The sequence below is a fragment of the Pipistrellus kuhlii genome, unplaced genomic scaffold (genome assembly GCF_014108245.1).
Source record: "Pipistrellus kuhlii isolate mPipKuh1 unplaced genomic scaffold, mPipKuh1.p scaffold_m20_p_9, whole genome shotgun sequence".
NCBI classification, from domain to species: domain Eukaryota; kingdom Metazoa; phylum Chordata; class Mammalia; order Chiroptera; family Vespertilionidae; genus Pipistrellus; species Pipistrellus kuhlii.
The window spans coordinates 7,649,728-7,669,654 of NW_023425595.1; the positions used below are offsets into that span (position 1 = coordinate 7,649,728).

The 19,927-nt window shown below is 43.8% G+C and overlaps 1 protein-coding gene across 3 annotated transcripts in view; it reads left to right on the plus strand.

Annotated features, from left to right (window-relative positions):
- Positions 1–16,741, plus strand: part of EXT2 (exostosin glycosyltransferase 2) — a 107,363-nt gene extending 90,622 nt beyond the window's left edge. For all 3 annotated transcript variants that reach the window (XM_045578014.1, XM_036426283.2, XM_045578013.1), the window contains 4 exons: positions 5,283–5,426; positions 7,054–7,182; positions 8,861–8,943; positions 16,098–16,741. In XM_045578014.1, the coding sequence (XP_045433970.1) occupies positions 5,283–5,426; positions 7,054–7,182; positions 8,861–8,943; positions 16,098–16,236 (495 nt within the window). In that variant the 3' untranslated portion in view covers positions 16,237–16,741. The remainder of the gene's footprint in view (positions 1–5,282; positions 5,427–7,053; positions 7,183–8,860; positions 8,944–16,097) is intronic.
- The last annotated feature ends 3,186 nt before the right edge of the window (positions 16,742–19,927 follow it).

Here is a 19,927-nt window from a genome sequence, read left to right on the forward strand (position 1 = left end):
ACAATATAGAAAGGCATTTGCTAGTCATGTCAAAGGCTGACCCCAGAGCAGTCTCCTGAGGTAAGAAGAAAAAAGTTGAATTAGAGTAGGAGGTGCGTAGCCCGGAGGAGAGGGGGGTAGAGTTGGAGTTCTCGCCCTTCTGGCTGGGAAAATGCTTTACTACATACATAATCGACTCTGTGCTACACTGGGGCTCGATTAGAGAGGGCCCAGCCCCTTCTGCTCCGCTCCGTTTTGATCCTGCAGTCAGCTGCAGAGTTATAGATGAAGTGACAAGGATGGTATCTTGATTGTATCCAGCTGCCTGGAATAAGTCAAGGGCAGAGAGGCCGTGCGTGAGGAGCCGCGCTCACTACAGGCTCCAAAGGAATCTGAAACCGGGGACACCTCGCATGCTTTGAGAGCCGCACAGTTTAGCGCTCTGCAACCCAGTGTCACCAATTAAGTCCCTCTGGAGAAAGTGCTGATAAGTGACTTCAGCTACAGGAAGAGGACTGAAATCTTAACAGCATTCAACCCTAAAACTGAGCCAGTGTTACTGTTATTGCTGGAAACGGGGGCTTGAAAAGAAGAACCTCTTGGGAAAGTGATTTCAACTTCCTTTGCATGGATTACAGAGCTGTGCTGACTCAGAGTAAATGGGGGCGCAACTTCCATCCAGCAGAGGTTCCCACTGACGGGGTACCCCCCCCCCCCCCATTTCTCCCCACCTTTTCCTCCACTTTGTCCATCCTGGTGTTTACTTGCTTGTGCTTGGAGCCCTCAGAAATCTCTCTGATTCTGTTGAAGTGAATCAGTGAGCGCTGTGCTGGTGTGACTTGCATAGACAGGTGCTGGGTGCTGGGAAGAGGAAACTGGCCGTGCATTTTGATGGAGCCTGCCCAGGCCCACAAACCAACCCGAAGTTACGGCTCATGTACTATGTTGTTGCTCTGGGCTCTATAAAACTGTAATAGTATCATATTATTTTAATCTGCTGAAAAACAAACCCAGAGTAGCAGCAGCAGCATTGCACAGCTGAGGAAATGTTTGACATGGGTTCGTTTGTCTGCAGCTATTAGGATGATGCCTGTGGCCAGTTAACTCTGTTGGTTACAACATGGTGTTAACGAGGCCAAGGTTGTGGGTTTGAGTGCCTGTTAGGTGAGCTGGTTTCACACAAAGGAAAGTTCTTTTTCACAGCTCCAGACCACGCTCAAGACCCAGGGCAGACCTCACATAAAAAGCATGTAGTAGATGATCACAAGGAGGACCGGGCAAGAGAGTGTAATGACTCAGCAAATATCCCTTTACCCGCTTCTGGAAAAGCAATTTGAACCATGTGCTTTAGTGATGGTGAATTATTACTGTGATCTTCACACACAAAGGATATCACATTATTATTAATGGTGCCGGTTGATCAATACTGTTGCAGACATCCTTTCTGAATTAAGGAATATAATGCTCTGGCTGTGAAGAACAGAGACAGGCTCTCTGGTTCCGTTCTTTCATTCTCAGCAATTGCCTGCTGAGATTCTGCCCGTTCATGCATTCAACACGTGTGCATGGAATGCTGGCGTGTGCCGGCCCTTTTCTTTGTGCTTCAGACGCCGCAGTGAATAAGACAAATTCTCTGTCCTCACAGACTTTAAATTCTGTGGGAGGAAAATAGATAATAAATAAGAAACAGTAAATAATCAGAACAATTTTGAAAAATGATAGTTTGGTGAAGAAAAGCAAGGAATCCTGATGTTGGGGTGATGTGATGAAGACTGGCTGGTTGGGGGGTGGTGTTTTCCTTAGGAAGGTGTGAAAAGGCCTTTCAGAGGAGGTACTTAAGCAGAGACCTGATGGTGAGCAGGAAGTCAGCCTTTTGAAGAGCTGAGAGAACATTGCAGTCAGAAGGAATAGCAAGCACAAGGTCTAGTTGTGGGTAAGGAACAGAAAGCCACTCTGCAGTCTGAGAGGTGGTGAGAGAAGAGGTTGAAGAGTGGTAGACCCTTTAGAACAGGCTGGAGAGTTTGGATGTTCTTAGTCAACAGAAAGCCATTTTTTGTTTTGTTTTGGGGGTGAAACATTTAAAGATTTTTCAGGGGATGTTATGGGTTGAAGTGTGTTCCTCAAAAAAAAAAAAAGATGTTGAAATTCTAACTCTTAGTAATCTTATTTGGAAACTAGAGGCCCGGTGCATGACATTCATGCACTGTGAGCCAGGGGTGTTTCCTTCAGCCAGGCCTGCGCCCTCTTGCAGTCTGGGACCCCTGATGGGTCCTTAGTGCTGCTGCAGAAGTGGGAGAGGCTTGTACCATCACTGCTGTGCTCGCCAGCCTTGAGCCCGGCTTCTGACTGAGCAGTGCTCCCCCTGTGGGAGCACACTGACCAACCGGGGGCAGCTCCTGCATTGAGCATCTGCCCCCTGGTGGTCAGTGCATGTCATAGCGACCGGATGTTCTGCCATTTGATCGATTTGCATATTAGCCTTTCATTATATAGGATAGGGTCTTTTCAGAGGTAATCCAGTTAAAATGAGTCATTGGGTGGGCCCTAATTCATTTGACTGGTATACTTATAAAAGGAGAATTGGCCACAGAGACATGGAGGGAGAAGGACATGTGAAGACAGGTTTGGAGGGATGCATGTACAAACCAAGGAATTCCAAAGACTGACAACCAGCCATCAGAACTCAGAGGAGTCATGGAAGGATCCTTCCTCCACTGGTTTTAGAGGGAGGATGGCCTTGGCAACACCTTGATCTTGGACTTGTAGGTTCCTGTTATTTTCAGCCACTGGTTTGTGTTACTGTGTTACAACAGTCCTAGCAAACCAGAAAAGAGAAATGCTAGCTCACTGGCTCTGTCCTTGGGAAAGCAAGGAGCATCCTCCCTGGGCTCGGGGGCACTTGGGGGTTGGGGAAGCCTCCAGTTGCTATAGCAGTATGACCAAGGGACATATATACAGGGTGGGCCAAACTAGGTTTACGGTTGTGAGTATGCAAAACAGTTTATTATTGTATTACTAGAGGCCCGGTGCATGAAATTTGTGCATTGGGGCGAAGGGTGTCCCTCAGCCCAGCCTTCACTCTCTCCAATCTGGGACTCCTTGAGGGATGTCCAACTGCCTGTTTAGGCCCAATCCAGATCGGGCCTACACGGGCAGTCGGACATCCCTCTCATAATCCAGGACTGCTGACTCCCAACTGCTTGCCTGCCTGCCTTCTTTCCTGATTGCCCTTAACCGCTTCTGCCTGCCAGCCTGATCACTCCCATGACAGCCTGATTGATGTCTAATTGCTCCCCTGCCAGCCTGTTTGCAGGGTTGATTGCCTTCAACTGCCCTCTCTTGCAGGCCTGATGCCTCCCAACTGCCCTCCCCTGCTGGTCATCTTGTGGTGGCCATCTTGGGCCCACATGGGGGCAGGATCTTTGACCACATGGGGGCAGCCATCTTGTGTGTTGGAGTGATGGTCAATCTGCATGTTAGTCTTTTATTAGATAGGATAGAGGCCTGGTGCATGGGTGGGGGTCAGCTGGTTTGCCATGAAGGGTGTCGTGGATCAGGGTGAGGATTCCCTTGGGGCAATGGGCGGCCTGAGTGAGGGGCCTGTGGTGGTTTGCAGGCTGGCCACACCCCCCAGTGACCCAAATGGAGGCTCTGGTATCTGGAATTTATTTACCTTCTACAATTGAAACTTTGTAGCCTGGAGTGGAGGCTTAGGCCTGCTAGGGCAGGTGGGAAGCTTGACTTCATTTGTTGCCAGAGAAACCCAAGCCTCTGTGGCTGCAGCCATTGGTTGGGGTTAATTTGCATATGTGCTCTGATTGGCTTGTGGGTGTGGCTTGTGGAGCGGAGTGATGGTTAATTTGCATATTACTCTTTTATTATGTAGGGTTATTTATTATTGTATTTTCCATATGAACAACTGTAAACCTATTTTTGCCCGCCCCTGTATATGGGTAAAAATATAATGAAAATAATATAAATTTTAAAATTATAGGATAGAGCCCATTGGTTGAATTATCCTGTATAGCATACCCTAATAGGGTTTTAGGAATGGTCTTTTTAGGAATGCTCGTTAATAATTTGGAAGAGCAAGAGTGGAAGCAAGGAGATAAAGAAGCCTGTGACAGTCTAGGTGAGAGATGAGGGTGGTTTGAAGTAGAGAGAGGTAGTACAGCTGGTAACAGGTAGTCAGTAGAACCAGAGGACTTGTAATGGGTTGGGTATGAGAAAAGTGGAGAAAGGAAAGAAAGGAATAAAGGCTGACTTCTAGCTTTTGGGCTTGGACAGTAGGGTAGATGGTTTATTTAGATGGAGACAATTTAGAGAATGGCTTATCTGAAGATATGGAATCAATAGCTATGTTTTGGACATGTTAAGTTTGAGATGTCTATTGTTTATTCAGCTGAAGATATTAAATAGTTGGTTATCTCAGGAACTTTCAGGGTCAAACAAATTTATAAGACACTAGATTATAGGTCTTTTTTAAAGTGTTTGAAGCTAGATGAGATTACTTAGAGAGTTTAAGGAAGATCAGGGCTGGGTCCTAATGAACTCTGCTGTCTAGAGGTTTAGTAAAAGGTAACGAATCCTGATGCTGAAAAGCAGCGCCCCGTGAACAGCAGGCAAATTGTCAATACTCATTAATGGTTAAACTAAATTACTCAGAAATACATGGGGAGAGGTATTGGAAGTACCTTACCCCAAATTATCAAATTATCTTTAACAAAACTGTACCTAAAATTTTTTTTGTTTTCAATATGTCACAAATTATTTGTCTATACTTAAATTACGGCTTCCAAAAGATCATAAGAATGGCTGGCTGTGTGCCGGATAAATCGTTTTTGGTTTTAATTTAAATTTTTTTAGAAACAGAGACTTTGCAAGTTTTCACAATTGCCAAAATTTAATATAAATCAGAACAGGTGAGTTAGTTACAGGGTTCCATTTAGTCTTCATTTGTATGTTCTTTAAGGACAGAACCTATTTCATTAATCATATGTTAAGAGATTACCTACCTTGACTCAATTCAGTAAGTTATTTCTCTACATTATTTGAAATTTCTAAGCAAGCACGGGAAGTGTTGGAAGAAATCAGAATCAACATCTCTCTTTGAATACTGGCAGAAGAGCGAGCACCTGTTCAAATAAACATATTCAGAAGCGCATTCTGACTTTAGTTTGTGAAAACGTGAACCTTCAGAGTCTGTTTGTTAATTGATACCTGTTTGGATAACTTCACACTCACTCTCTGAGCTTGGTTGTGTGAGAACTGAGAATGGACTGTTGATGTGCTTCTGTCCTTAGGTCTGGCGGGAGTTTCCTGACCGGTTGGTGGGTTACCCAGGTCGTCTGCATCTCTGGGATCATGAGATGAGTAAGTGGAAGTATGAGTCCGAGTGGACCAATGAGGTGTCCATGGTGCTTACGGGAGCAGCTTTTTATCACAAGGTAAGGTGTGGGGCAAGCTAGGGGCAGGTGGGTCTGAGTTGACAGAGTATGATACTCTTTTTATTTGGCCCAACTTAATTTTTGCTGAGTTTATGAATAATGTTCTATTCAGATCTTAGAAAGGCCATGTTGTATAATACCTTTTAAAGAATAAAGTTATTATTTTTCTACTTGTGAAATAATAAATGCTTATAATAGAAAATATGGAAAACTCAGAACAAATTTTATTATGTAAGAAAAGTCTCTTGTATATCACTTAGAACCATTGTTGTTTAGATGTCTTCCCACTTTGCCTTTCATTTACTTACTTATGCATATATACACACATACTGTTACAAATATTTGTATTATTCTGCTATTTTCATGTATTATATTGTGAGCATTTTCGCATGTCATTAACATTCCTCCATAATTTTTTTCTGAACAGAATTGCTAATATACCATTATATTGGTATTCCATAAATTATGTGTAACTATTATTCTGTCATTGCTTATTTAGATGGTTCTCACTTTTTTACTATTTTAAATAATGCTTAATATCTAATGTTTAATGATTAATATCCATTTTCATAACTGTTTATACTTTTGAGCATTATGATAGATTCTATCATAGGTACTGAACATTTTGTGAATGTTCTTACCATTACCCTTACATGAAATGCCCATGAAAATGGATCTCAGTGTTTTAACTGATGTGATTACTAGTGAGATTGAAATTCCTTTTGTTTACTTATGAGCCTTTTGTATTTCCCTTGTCTAAGAATTATCACTTCATGTTTTTGACTCTTAATTAGGGAGTGGTTAAAGGCTATGCATTGGACTTCAGAATATTCGGTTTGGTAATAGAGTGTTCCCTGGAAGTGTATGGTTTAATTAAATGGTAATAACTGTCCACTATCAGCAGTGGTGTGAGGCCTGATGCAGGGGCAAGGTCTGTTCAGCCGGCGCAGTTTAGGTAGCTCAGCCGTGTCGGCACTGATTGCTGTTGCTATCTTGGCGCTGCTGCCTTCGTAGTTTTCAGGACTCTGGGTCCAGAAATGTTTTTTTGTTCTTAGTAACAGATAATAAATAAGGTTTATAATTTGGGAGGTTTGTGTCAGTAGATTGTATATACTCTTATTTTTGGCTGTGAATGTCTATACTATTTCATATGTAGGTAGGTTATGGTGGTTTCAGAATTGCCTCATTTTTGTTTTACTGTAAAAAGCATGTACCTTTGCAATGTCAATCCACTTCAATTTATCTCTGTTTCCCTTTGCAATCTATGGAAAGAACAGAGAAAACAGGATTGGGCATTGTGACTCCAGGGAAGGATTTAGTAAAGATGAATGTATAGTGTGTCCCTGGACAACATTTGTAAAACACTTAATCAGTCCCCCGGGCCTGCTTCCTGCAAGGGCGTCACATTGTACCTCTCCTCTGCTCTCAATGGGTGATTTTGAAAGGAATGATGATATTAAAGCTTTTGGTCACTTGGCTAACAGCATTCTATTATTTCCTTTGCCCTTTCTGTGGCTACAGTCTTGAGAGAAAGCTATCCCCGTGCCTTGACAGAGTTGCATTTCATGTATCAGCCAGAGGGAACTGCTGTTTGAATGTTTCTTCTTTTTGTTTCTTCACCTGATAGTATTTTAATTACCTGTATACCTACAAAATGCCTGGGGACATCAAGAACTGGGTGGACGCTCATATGAACTGTGAAGACATTGCCATGAATTTCCTGGTGGCTAATGTCACGGGGAAAGCTGTCATCAAGGTAGGAGGCATCCTGGTCCAGCTCTCCTGCTGACTTGCTCTGTGATCTTGAGCAAGTCTCTTTTCCCTGAGCCTGAGAAGTTCTCATAACTATTTGAGATGAAGTATTAGACCAGATGAACTTGGAGCTATCTTTTCACTTTCTAAGATTCTATAATTAACATTGTCACATTGTAAAGTTGAAGGGTAGGCTTTGGTAATTTAAACATATTTCCTTATTTTTATGCAATTTCTTTGGTTACTGGTTTTAAACATCAGTATCAGAGGTGAAGGCTGTGATGGTCCATCTACAAATCATGTTTTTTAAAAAAATAATTTTAATCTCAAAGCTGGTTTGAAAACTGGCTCTGTTAGGTAAAAGATACAGTTTACGTCTTTCTTAAGGTAGCCAATCTTTTTTTTTATAGACATTGAAAAGATAGTACACTTTGTAAATTACAACTATAGTTGCCTTAAATGATGTTTGTAAATATTGATTACCGGATATTAAGAATTACCTTTCCTATAATATATTAACGATCCCCTGAGGATTGATAACTATTCTTGAAATGCAGATTTTTCTCAAATTAGATCCCTGGATATGTAGAGAGCACACACTTTTTTTATATAAGTAGAGTCATCTCAGCCTTCTTTCATTCTGGGTCAGAATTCTGTGTGTGACAATGGGCATTACTTCTAGACCAGATTCCTGATCCTGAATCTTCCAATACTGGAAGCTTATGTTGGAAATATAGTGTGACATTCCCGGGTGGCTCCTCATACTGTTAGTTAATGAGAGAAGCCAAATTAAACCACGGTGACTAAGGAAAGAGGAAGAGCCACTACTTGTGCTCTCTAACACTGCAATCCTCATCCTCTCCCCGGCTCACTAACTAACTGCATGGACAGCTCACTACAAGGAAAGTGAAAGAATGTGAATTGTGAAATACATTTTAAAGGAAGTTTATCTCCAAATCTACTTTTTGACAAGTTGTTTGGGCTGTGCCCGCTTACTCTGGGCAGTAATTCCTATGCTTCTTACCCTGGCCTAGTTAGTCATCTAATTCCCCCCTCAGTCCCTCTGCTGTTTACTTATCTTCGCTAGGTTAGGCTAGCAGCTTCCCCTGAGTGTGCTAGAAGAGCACTGGAAGTTTAAGGTTTGGGAGGATAAGGCAGAATCAGAGAAAAGGATTCAGAGGCTGAGGGACCATTGGATTGTTTTTTTCTGATTCAAGGGAATTGCAAAATAACCTGGCACCTTCAAGAGCCTTATGCGGCTCATAGGATTTGCCATGAGCTGGAAGAAGGAGAAAGAACGCCTGTTGGAACTAAGGTTACGGTGAAAGTTATGGGAAGCTGTATTTCATCGCCCTTATGGCTGCAAGAACAAATGGTGTTTATACAAGGACCTTGGCAGTGAGAAAACAGTCATTAAACAGGAATTAAGGAGCTTGTCATCACCACTTCTTTCCAGCTACAGAAGGCAAAAGCCCTCCAAGCCTTTTTTATTGGGCCCTTGTGAGTTTGCCGTTGGCCGAGCCAGACAGAATTGAATGGAGAAATGGTGAGGTGTGTGCGGTGTGTGTATGGAGGGAACAGGCATCTCCACTTACAGAACAGAAGCATGCAGAGTGGTGTCACAAGCGTGGTTTTATTGTCCTGGGCGCTGACAGCCAGGTGTTTTTGTGTTCCTCCGGTAGGTGACACCGCGGAAGAAATTCAAGTGTCCAGAGTGCACAGCCATTGATGGGCTTTCTCTGGACCAGACGCATATGGTGGAGAGGTGAGTGAGCCGCTTACCAAAAGTCTGCCCTGGCTTCTGATCCCCATTTCCTGCCTTGGGCCTGTTTATGGGACTTTTTTGGAAATGTAAGGACAGCAGCTGGTAGCCATAGTCGCCTCCTTCTGCACTGTGGGAGTTGGGTTAGTTCAAGCCCAGGTCACCCAAAGAATTAATTTGGAATGCTACTTACTCAATTTGTAATGGCTGGAAGGGTCTTAAAAATATTGCTGGCCTTAAGCTCCAGAAGCCAGATTCTCCGTTTAGACTAAGCAGTTAACCATCCACAGTCATTTGAGTGAAAGGTAGTTAATTTTAAGGAAATACTGGATTGTTTCTCAGGGTAATATCTCCATGTTACAGTAGAAGTTTGATCAGAAAGAATTAAACCAAACCCACCAGGGACACATTACCTGTGCTGACACTGCTAAAACACCTACCAGGAACAGAACTGAAAGCATAGCTCTACATTACAGAGAGAGGGAGAGGGCAGCCATGAAATACCACTGTAGTTCGATGCAGTCAGCTCCTCAACAAGCACACCTTTGTGCAGAGTGTAACACCAGGCCTTGTAGGTGCATCTAAAAGGAGTGGAGACCATTATAATCTTACAGTAAACCTAGTAGTTCTCACTTGTCACCCAAAGGTACTCAATCTTCAAATCTCTTCAATCAAATCCAGTTCTTCCAAAAGGCAGCTCCTTATGTAGAACAGCAGGCTCTGGCATCCAGTAGCACTGTTGTCAAGGGACCAAAATTCACTCGGAGAAGCTGCAGTAGTAGAATGAGATATCTAGTTCAAGTTTCCACAAGTCTCATGCTTCTGCTTGCAGCATTCATTTCTGAAATCTGTCAGCCATATTAGCATCCTTCAAGCCTGGAGGATTTTTCTGTACAGACCAATGTTTCTTTTCAGTTGGACTGAATTCTTTTATATAATTCTTTACTCCTTACTCTTATTCTCTAAATAATCTCTTTCATATATAAATATCTTACCCAAATGATAGGACTTTTATCAATGGTTAATTTGTTATTGTGATTTTGGAAATATCTATCACTGGTATAAATATTACACTGTCAAAGGCAGTGACATTAACTGTCATAGCTCATTTGGAAGAGAAATCCAAATTATAGTTCTATTTGGAGTATATGAAATTGTTCCTTTAAACCTACCACTATCCTCTATGTCTGAGAGAACTTACAGCATTAAGCAATTGGTAGTTGATTGGGTCAAGTTAAAGTGGTGGGGTTATATGGTCCAAGAAATGAATTGTAGGGAGAAAAGTTGATCTGATAATGGCCTTGAAACATGTGCTAAGGTTAAACATCTTGCCTCTAGCACCACTGAGATCATTGCAAATGCAAAGCAACTTAAAATGTAATGAGAAATTATTGATCATTACAAACGTAAAGCAACCTAAAATGCAGTGAGAGAGATTTGAGTTGGATGTACTTATTACTATACACTGAAGAAAGTAAATAAGGGAGATGTATGTGGAGGCTTCCAATCAGAAAAAAGCTTTTGGCCGAAACTGGTTTGGCTCAATGGATAAGAGCGTCAGCCTGCGGACTGAAAGGTCCCAGGTTTGATTCTGGTCAAGGGCATGTACATTGGTTGCATGTACAATGTCAAGGGCATGTACGTTGTGCAAGAGGCAGCTGATTGATGACACTTTCATCAATGTTTCTAACTCTCTATCCCTTTCTCTTCCTCTCTATAGAAAATCAATTTAAAAAAAAGAAAAAAAGCTTTTGAAAATAGAAAAGGCAACTTCCCAGATATTGTTAGGCTTGAATCAAATTATATCGGACTTTCCAATTAAAAACAAATGCATGCACACACACACACACACACACACACACACACACACACACATCAAAGTTAATCCAAAACTATATGTAATAAGTAACATAAGGGAAGCTCAAAATCTTATAATTGAGCCCTGGTATGTTTAGTTGTTAAGAGTATTGGCCCATAGAAGGTTGCAGGTTCAATCCCCAGTTGAGATGTGTGCAGGAGGCAAAGGATGTGTCTGTTTCAAATTGATGCTTTTCTCTCACTCTCTCTCTCTCCAACCCTCCTTCCCTTCCACTCTCTCCAAAAATCAATGGAAAAAATATCCTCAGCTGAGATTTTTTTAAAAAGTTATAGCCGAAACCAGTTTGGCTCAGCGGTAGAGCGTCGGTCTGTGGACTGAAAGGTCCCAGGTTTGATTCTGGTCAAGGGCATGTACCTTGGTTACGGGCACATCCCCTGTAGGGGGTGTGCAAGAGGCAGCTGGTCGATGTTTCTCATCGATGTTTCTAGCTTTCTATCTCTCTCCCTTCCTCTCTGTAAGAAAATCAATAAAATATATTTTTTAAAGAAGTTATAATTGATCAGAGGAAAGAGAAGTGACATCTTGCTAGGTCAGTTATTAGGAATATTTTTGTAAAAGAGATGGCATTTGAAGTGAGTTTTCAAAGACCACTAGGATCCCAACTAATGATGCGCTGGGCAAGAGAGGATCCCAGGCAGGGGAGCTGTGTAATCAAAAGTGTCCATCAGCAAGTTCAAGGTGTATTTGGTCAGCAGTTAAGTTCATTCTAATGTCAGCTGTACTACAGGCATTCAAATAGTTCATGAGGGGATTTTAGTCTTTATAGAAGTCCAGTAAATGAGGGGAAAAAAGATAGGGTTAGAATATCACTGTTACACAAACTATGGAAAAGTATTAGATCTAGGCAGTGATTGTCAATGGCTGCTAACAACAAAAAGAGACATGACAATTACACATTTTGTGCCTCCTGATAAATGTTCATCTTTGAAGTATTCTTATCCCCAAATCAAACCTGATGAGGACTCTAAATTTAGCTACTGGTAGACAAGACATACAAGGGACAGATGAACAAATCAAAGGACACCATGGGATGCAGTCAGCGAAGTCCACATGTGGGAATGGGGTGAACAACTCAGTTTCTTCAACAAATGAATAGCTGGAGGAAAATAAGAGGAGGGGTAACCTACAGACTAAATCAAGCAATTGCAACATATGGAACTCATTTGGATCCCGAATCAAATTGTAGGAGAAATAAAATTATGAGTTAACCTAGGGAGAAGTTCACTTTGGCTAGAGCATCGAGTTCTGGCCTGTTAGTCCAAACTGCCTTGAATCCCTGGGCATTTTTCTTCAGGCTCTGGTAAGCCATAGAAGGTTTTTGAACAGGGGGGTAGCTTTATTTTTTTCTTCTATATTCCCAGTCTGTTCTTTACATGCAACAGGGTAGTAGCTTGATCTAAGTATTGTTTTGAGATTAATTTGGAAATAGTGCATAGGATGGAATGAAATAAAGAGATTGAAGAAAGAACAGTCAGAAAGCTTGAACTAAATTGAGTGTGGAAAGGAAAGAAGGAATTAAATTGCAAGCAATCTCCCTCTCTTCCCCCCACCCCCCAAAGAAAGATATACTAGAACTTATTTCTAGCTGGATAGGTGTGAGAAGGTTATGGAGAAGGAATTGAGAAAGATAACTTCTAGATTTCCAGTCCCGAAGAGTGGTAGTACCTTAACAGTGTAAATAATATAGTTAGGAGGAGACACTAATTCGCAGAGAGGATGGGGTGAATAGTCGTACCATTAACTGTATAATCATGAGGACAGGAAAAGATCTTAATCATGCTGAAGTTGGAGAGCAGTAAGGTGTGTGATTTGGAGGCTTTTGTCCTCTCCATGTGCAGGTGTAGATATGGGGCAGGCAGGCAGTTGGGAATGTAAAGCTAGAACTCTAGAAGATTAAAGGCATCTGCCCAGAGATGGCAATTGACTGAAGAAGGGCCAAGGGCAGAATGTTGAGAAATTCTAACATTTCGGAGAAAGAAAGAATAACCGAAAACAGAGACCCACTGGAGAGGCCAGGAGAGAACGGGATCTGCAGTGCTCAGAAGCAGGAGAGGAGCAGGGACCCTGCAGATCAGGAAAAGGCCTTTGAAATGAATGGTCATTGGTGACTTTGAAAAAAATAATGCCATAGAGTGGTGGTGCCCCAAGGCACAGGCTGTGCCCCTGAGGTGAGAAGTAGAGTTAGGGAATCTAGATTATCCTTTTGAGAAATTCGATAGGGAATCAATCTTGAAATCAGTTAGAAACTGGGAGTAAAACTATTTGGATTAAAGACTGGATCACTGAATTATTAAATAAGGTCCTTAGATAATGAGAGAAGACATGATTTAAGCCACTTGTGTAAACCAAGAGGTGGACTCTAGAGTGTTCATTGGTGTTTTCTTTTTTGTAATCGTCCCCTTTGCAGAATCACATTTTGCACAAAATAGTGAAAGGGGTGAACCACTTCACAAGTTATGAACCTTGTGTTGGGTTTTGTGGTTCAATAAACTTATTCTATTTTTGGGTTCTAGAATCAGAAATCTCAGTTGCACTACCCAGCATCCATTTCTTCCAGGATCTGCTGTTACTTCTTTAAGCTGCTCATTTTGGCCAATAGCCTCAAAGAGGTCAAGGCAGTATGGCAGACAGACAGTGTTGATTTTAGGAAAAGAACATAATATTTTGATTCAGGCCAATCTTTGTTCAGATTATGAGTTTGTCGCTTGTTAGCTGTCTGATTTAAGGAAAAGGACTTACCTTATCTGAACATCAATCTTTTCATCTCCTAAAATGGGGTATTAATATCTATCAAATTACAGTGTCCATTCATTGGTTCAACAAATATTTATTGAGCATCTTTGTACCAAACACCATATTACATGCTGGTAAGTAAAATAATAATTCAAGAAAACTTGTAGCACAGTGCCTGGCAGATTCCATTCCTTCCCAATTTCCCCAGCATTAGTCCTTTCTTTTGTCCCTCCCTCCTCTCTTCTCCCCACCATTGCTTTCAGACTTTAGAGGTAGACATTGGCAGTTCTTAGCCTGTTTATACTCAATTAGAAAACTGACCCAGGGGGACAGTTACTGATGGGGTAGCTGGACTGACAGAACAACTCGGGGGCGACCAGCAGTAAGCCAAGCTCCTCATTCACCCCAACCTGTTCCCCAAACCAGATTCCCTGAAAAGAAAGGGGGAAGCGTTGTCAGTACCTGGCAGGAGACTTCAGGACCTTTACCATTCAGAGTGGCCTGCCACTTCTCCAGTGCAGGCTGGGTGGAGAGAGAGAAGCATGCACGGAGCCTGAGTTAGCCAGGGGCAGCTGTCAGCAAGTCAGGCTGGACGGAGCCTGTGGCCTCTTGCCGGTGGCCCGGCCCTGTTGGCAGATCTAGTTACAGAGGAGACATTGTCCTCAGCGTTCCCCAGGGGGCCGTGGGGCCTCTCTTCTCTGCCCAAGCCATGATTCTTTCTTAGTACATGCTCGCTGGTACCTATCCTGGCACCTCTGGCTTTGCTAGCCAGAGTCTACAGGCGTAATAACTGAAATTGCAGAGTCAGTACATAATTACAGGCAGAACTGTCAAAAGTAAGGCCTCACAGAGATTTGACTTTTCACTGCCTTGACCCCATTATCGGAGAGGGAAGCTGTTGTCCAATGCTCGCTTCATACCATTTTGTTGAAAATGCTCAGTCTTTTTCCCCAATTATAATACTCCTGCATTTGGAATCTATGTCTGCCTCCTGAGTTTCAAAAGACTGCCAGCAGAAGGGAAGCTTCTATCCTTGAGAGTCTTGGTTGAGGATGATGAAGAGGAAGGCTCTGTTGCCGGTGCAAGCCTGGTTTGAAACCGCCCACCACTCCAGCTCTTGGTCCGTGGCCACGTTATTTAAGTATTGTGCCCTGATATCTCACCTGCATCACCAAGTTATGATAACCCTGCCCTGAGGTGCACAGAGGGAGCTGCTTTAAGGAAGCGGGAAGATCATGGGTATAAATGACATGGCATGTAATAACTGCTCAACAGCTACTCATTTCCAGCTCCTCCCCCTTGGGCCCTAGAATTGTGATAATAAATAAATTTGTGTCATCTCATCATTGAGACTTTAGCCTTAGGAGCCAGAATGCCTGGGTTTGGCCCTGACCAAGTGAAAAGAATTGATAATGACTGGCTTCTTTATTAATTGATTTCTTCCTAAAGCTCAGAGTGCTCCAATAAAAACTTATTGATTAAAATACTTTGAAATAAATCTGACAGTACTTCTGAGGACAGAAGAGACTCCTGGTCTGTGTCTTGAAATTTAGCCCCTTGTAATGGTTCTGCCTCTGATTAGTTTGTTCTTGTTGTAGCTCTCGGGTGCCATGGGCCTAACTGAAGAGAGAATATGTTGACCTTTCTGAAATCCATCTTGGAGCTCCCCTCAACTTCAAAAGCAGTTTTTACAGGCTTGTTATTCCCTCTGGTCTGAGGCTGAAGTGTCCTCATCGCCAGCTGTCACACTCAGTTGGCCTGATGGGCCAGAACCCTTTCCCGCCAGCCTGCCTGACCCGCTCACCTCCTAGGAGGCTGCTCGCCAGGCTGGGGGTTTGGGTGATGAGGAAACGGACTCTCCCCTGCTCCAAGGCTGGGCTGTCCTGTCTCCCAGTGGTCTGTGGGCTGCTGGTTCTCACATGACTATGGCTCCCATCCTGGAAGCTGAACTTCAGCTTGTGGAAGGTGACCGGTAATTCCCACTTAGAGCCTTTAGCCAATGTTGGTTGAATGGGTAAAGTGTTTATTGTTTGAAATTGAGGTTCACCATCCCCATTAACTTCTTTTGCCTTCCGTTGCTCCGTGGTAGGGGACTCCTCTCTGCCTGTTAAGTTTCAGTGAGCTCAGATCCGAGTGGCTTTTTCCTCTCCGCTGGTTACCTTCTCTTTAGCTGGCAGAGACGGGGTTAAGATTGTTGGCAGCTAATCCACCTTAGTTTGAGGCCTGCTTGTGCTGATCTGGAAGAATGACTGGAATTTAGGGGGAGGGGAAGAGATATTCTGACCTCTGCAGGCCCTCCAGACAGCACTCCCTGTTCACTTTCTCCCACTGAGCTCATAGTCAGAGCTCCACCACATCACTCTGTGTCCACACCCCTCCAACCTTTTCGAACCTGGGAGCAGGCTGGGCCTCCTTGGATTTTTTTGTTGATACTGAATATTACGTATTTTGCTATCATCTCTCAACCTCTTGAACATTTTCTCTTTTTCCCCCACCCCCGTCCCTCTCATCTGCTCACCTGCCCTCCTGCTCCCGAATCCCACAGGTCTGAGTGCATCAACAAGTTTGCTTCTGTCTTTGGGACGATGCCTCTCAAGGTGGTGGAGCACCGAGCCGACCCTGTCCTGTACAAAGACGACTTTCCTGAGAAGCTGAAGAGCTTCCCCAACATCGGCAGCTTATAAACCCTCCACAAGCGGGGCCTGAACATAAGTTTGGACCAAGGGAGAGAACATGCCCCCAGCACTTCCGCCAGCAGGGGGACGTCGGAGTGGAAGATTGCCATACTGACCTACTTTCTCAAGGATGGGAAGCTCAGGAGGACGCCTGAGCATTGAGGGCAACCCCCGTTCTGGTGTTTCCGTGGTCTCTGTGGCTTTTCTTTGAAGATGCCGAACGGAAGCCTTGGTGGCACCCCAGGTTCAGGTCCAGCTCAGGGTGGGTAAAAGTCGGTTTACAGTTGTTCTCATGGAAAATAATACCATAATTAATAAGATACAGGAATAAACTCTTTCACGTACTCACAACTGCAGACCTACTCTTGCCCCATCCTGTGTGCCTGGACCTGGGGCACTGGACTCTCGCACAGAAGAGCATCGGCTGCCAAGCAGGGAGCTTATAAGCTCCATAACTATTCCTGTTTGATTTGTTTTTTTAATGTGATTAAAATAATTTTTATTCCTTTTTCAACTATGTCTAATGCATTGATTATGGGTGGTCTAAGGAGTAACTTTCTTCTTTAGTGTATTTAACTGTGTCTTCTCCTAACTCCAGTCTACATCCAAGTCTGGGAAGATACAGCCAGGATGAATATGTGGTGCCACGTGTACCAAGCAGAGCAAGATCCCAAACTAAACATTGTAAGAGAAGACGTCTCCCAAACCTCCAAAGGTTTTGCTTTTTCCTTTATTAGGTCCAATCAGTCTATCGGAGGTTTTCTCAGGGAAAAACGGGCCTCAAATAGCCATGCACTGAGTTGCTCTAGCAAGTACCATACTGTGAAAGTTGGAGTTGTAACCCCACCCCTAGGGGATGCCAAACTTTCCCTCATTCTCTTGGTATAAATGTAACATTAGCCAGGGAGGTTCTGGCTAATGTAAAATGCTGCTGTAACAACTGCTTTGCAGTGGTTGCTGGTATATTTAAATCATTAAGTTTCAGCATTTAGTAATACTGCACATGTGTGAATTATACCTCTTTAAGCCCAGTTGATGAACAAATCTACTCTGGCAAATGTTAGATGTTATGGATTCGAAACAGATTTATCTGGCTCTAATATTAAGATTAGCCACAGTTTGGGCTTTAGCCATAACATATGTCCCCAGAACACAAAATATATAACAATTTGCCTGGAATATGGATATAATTACTGAAGCCTAGTTGTGTGCCAGTCGAAGTCACTAATACATCCCACTGTTCTGTTGAGTGACACAGAGGTGAGTGGTGATTACACTGTCGTGTGTAAGCTGGTTGTTTTCACAACTCCACGTGTATTCAGACAGACTTTCGAGAGATCGGAGAAATTTCAGAAGTAAAATTGGAAGTGGAAGTCAAGAGAGCTTCGTCTTCATGTGAAGGAGTGAAAAAATCTCACAGGTGGGAGGGATGAGAGAGGCAGATGCTGCGGCTGGGGCTTGCTTAATGCATATTTTTGATTCATTACATACCAGTCAGTGGGGCACAGTGGAAGGCATTCTGGTCTCATATTCCTAATACTGGGGAATGGCATGATTAAAACCTAATATCTGGGAATGTCACCCAGATACTAGGAGCTGACACAGACAGTGAATACCTTCAAATTAGGGGCAGGTAGAGGAGAAGAGCATCAGACCAGGTCCCTGCTAAAGGCGAGAACTGCTGACGTTCTGTCTGCTCCATCTCCCTGTTTTCTGCTCTCATCCCGCTCCGAGTGTCTGCCCTTTTCCTCATCACCGAATGCACTGCCTTAGTGGCTGGTTTCTCATCCAGTGCTCCATCCCAATGGGTATATATTTTTTTCTTTTTTTCCAAACCTTATTAGCCCTTTGGTTTTGGATGAGGAACTCTTTAATCTGAGATCATAGGAGCCCCCGGGAGCTGTGCTAGTGTGATTTTATCACCTTCTTAGGAGTCATTGGCCTCCTAAGGATGTTAAACCTTCATTTAAAGCACCTCACTAAATACTGGGGTTAGATCTTACAACACAGCATGAAAGAATATATATGACAGAATGACTGTTATATCCCAGGCACTTGAAACTAACCTCAAAGGCTCTCTCCTGCGAGCAGACGGGTTGTTCAGGTCCCAGGGACCTTCACGGACAGTCAAATGGGCCGTGACTGTGATTCAGGGACTCGGCAGGGCTAGCTCCACCCCTCGTGAGCAGATTCCTGAGCTGTTCACCAACCAGCCTCACCCATGAACCCTGGTCGGGATCATCTGCCCTTGGATGCCATTGGGCCTGGTTTCAGAAGCGGAACAATAATGCAGATTAAAATGTCATGTCCTGGCCTACAGCAGGCAACAGCTGGTTTTAGATTAAGAAATCTTTTTTAAGAAAGTGCATCCTTCTGGCTTATACAGAAGATAAGCCTGAGCTGGCCCTGGCCTGTGTGTGCCCTCGGCCACTGCCTTTGTCCCTCAGAGAGCCAGCTTGGAGAGCAAAGTTGAGGAGCACGTTTTCGCTGGCTAACATTAGATAAAGTGTTACTGATTCTCATGTCACGTATTTTACCAAGCCTTACTCATGGTTAGACAGGAACCTCCATTTCTGGGAAAATACCTGTTTTTGTTCTCAGAATATCTAGTTCTTTCCTGCACATGATGCCATGCTGTCTCCTCTTGGTACTCAGTGCCATGATGTTCAAAACTGCTCTGGCTTCTGCGCCACAGCTTGCGTGCTTCCCACTGGGCTTAAACCTGTGGTTCTTAGGGGCTCTTTTCTCTGCTACCTTTGGAAGAAAGTGACCATCCTCCCAGCCTGTGTCGACCAGGACTGGGAGCTGGAAGAGGGCAGCTGCCTCTTTGTCTCATTTGCCCAAGGAGTTGCTCATGTGCCATGATTTCAGCCTCTTCCTAGGATGGTGGTCTCTGATTGGAGGGTGGAGCGTTCTGACCATTGAAAGCTAGTTGGTTTCTAGCTACGGGTTCTAAAGACATGAGCACTGGGTTAAAATCCCAGGCACTTTGATGGCTTCCAGCCAAGGTAGAATGAAGAGAGAGATACAGCAGAGACAGGGCTTGGGAGGTATTTCGTTCCGGTGAGACCAGCCCTGGCGCTGCAGCTGGGAGATCCGTGGGAACCCAGCTGCGAGAGGAGAGGTTTGGGGTGTTGCAAGTTTCCCATCAACCACCCATTCTGAGCCTGGGGAGTTTCTTTAGCTTCGGGGACAGTAGCTTCTTTTTGAGTGGGCTGCTTTTTCCATGTCTCTTTGCCTAGGACCTAGGTGATCTGCTGCAGTGAAAGAAGCTGGGCAGGCAGCTCCCCAAGCAGCCCTGGCACAGAGAGGCCGGCACAGAGCTAAACGGCCCCAGCCTCTCCCAGCCACATCCCGAGGGAGGCGCAGCTCTGGCAGCAGTGCTGAGGCTGGCTGGCAGCTGCCATCTTCGAGCTTTCCACCGCAGGCCTGAGGCGGTGAGACTGCGGGTCTGTCTGCTCACCTCTCCCAGAACTCTGTTCCAGACCCTGGGCTCCCGTCCCAGGCCAACGTTTGATCCTCGCCTTTTCCACTTCTTTTTTTTTTTTTTTTTTTTTTTTTTTTAATATATATTTTATTGATTTTTTTACAGAGAGGAGGAGAGAGGGATAGAGAGCTAGAAACGTCGATGAGAGAGAAACATCGACCAGCTGCCTCTTGCACACCCCCTACCGGGGACGTGCCTGCAACCAATGTACAT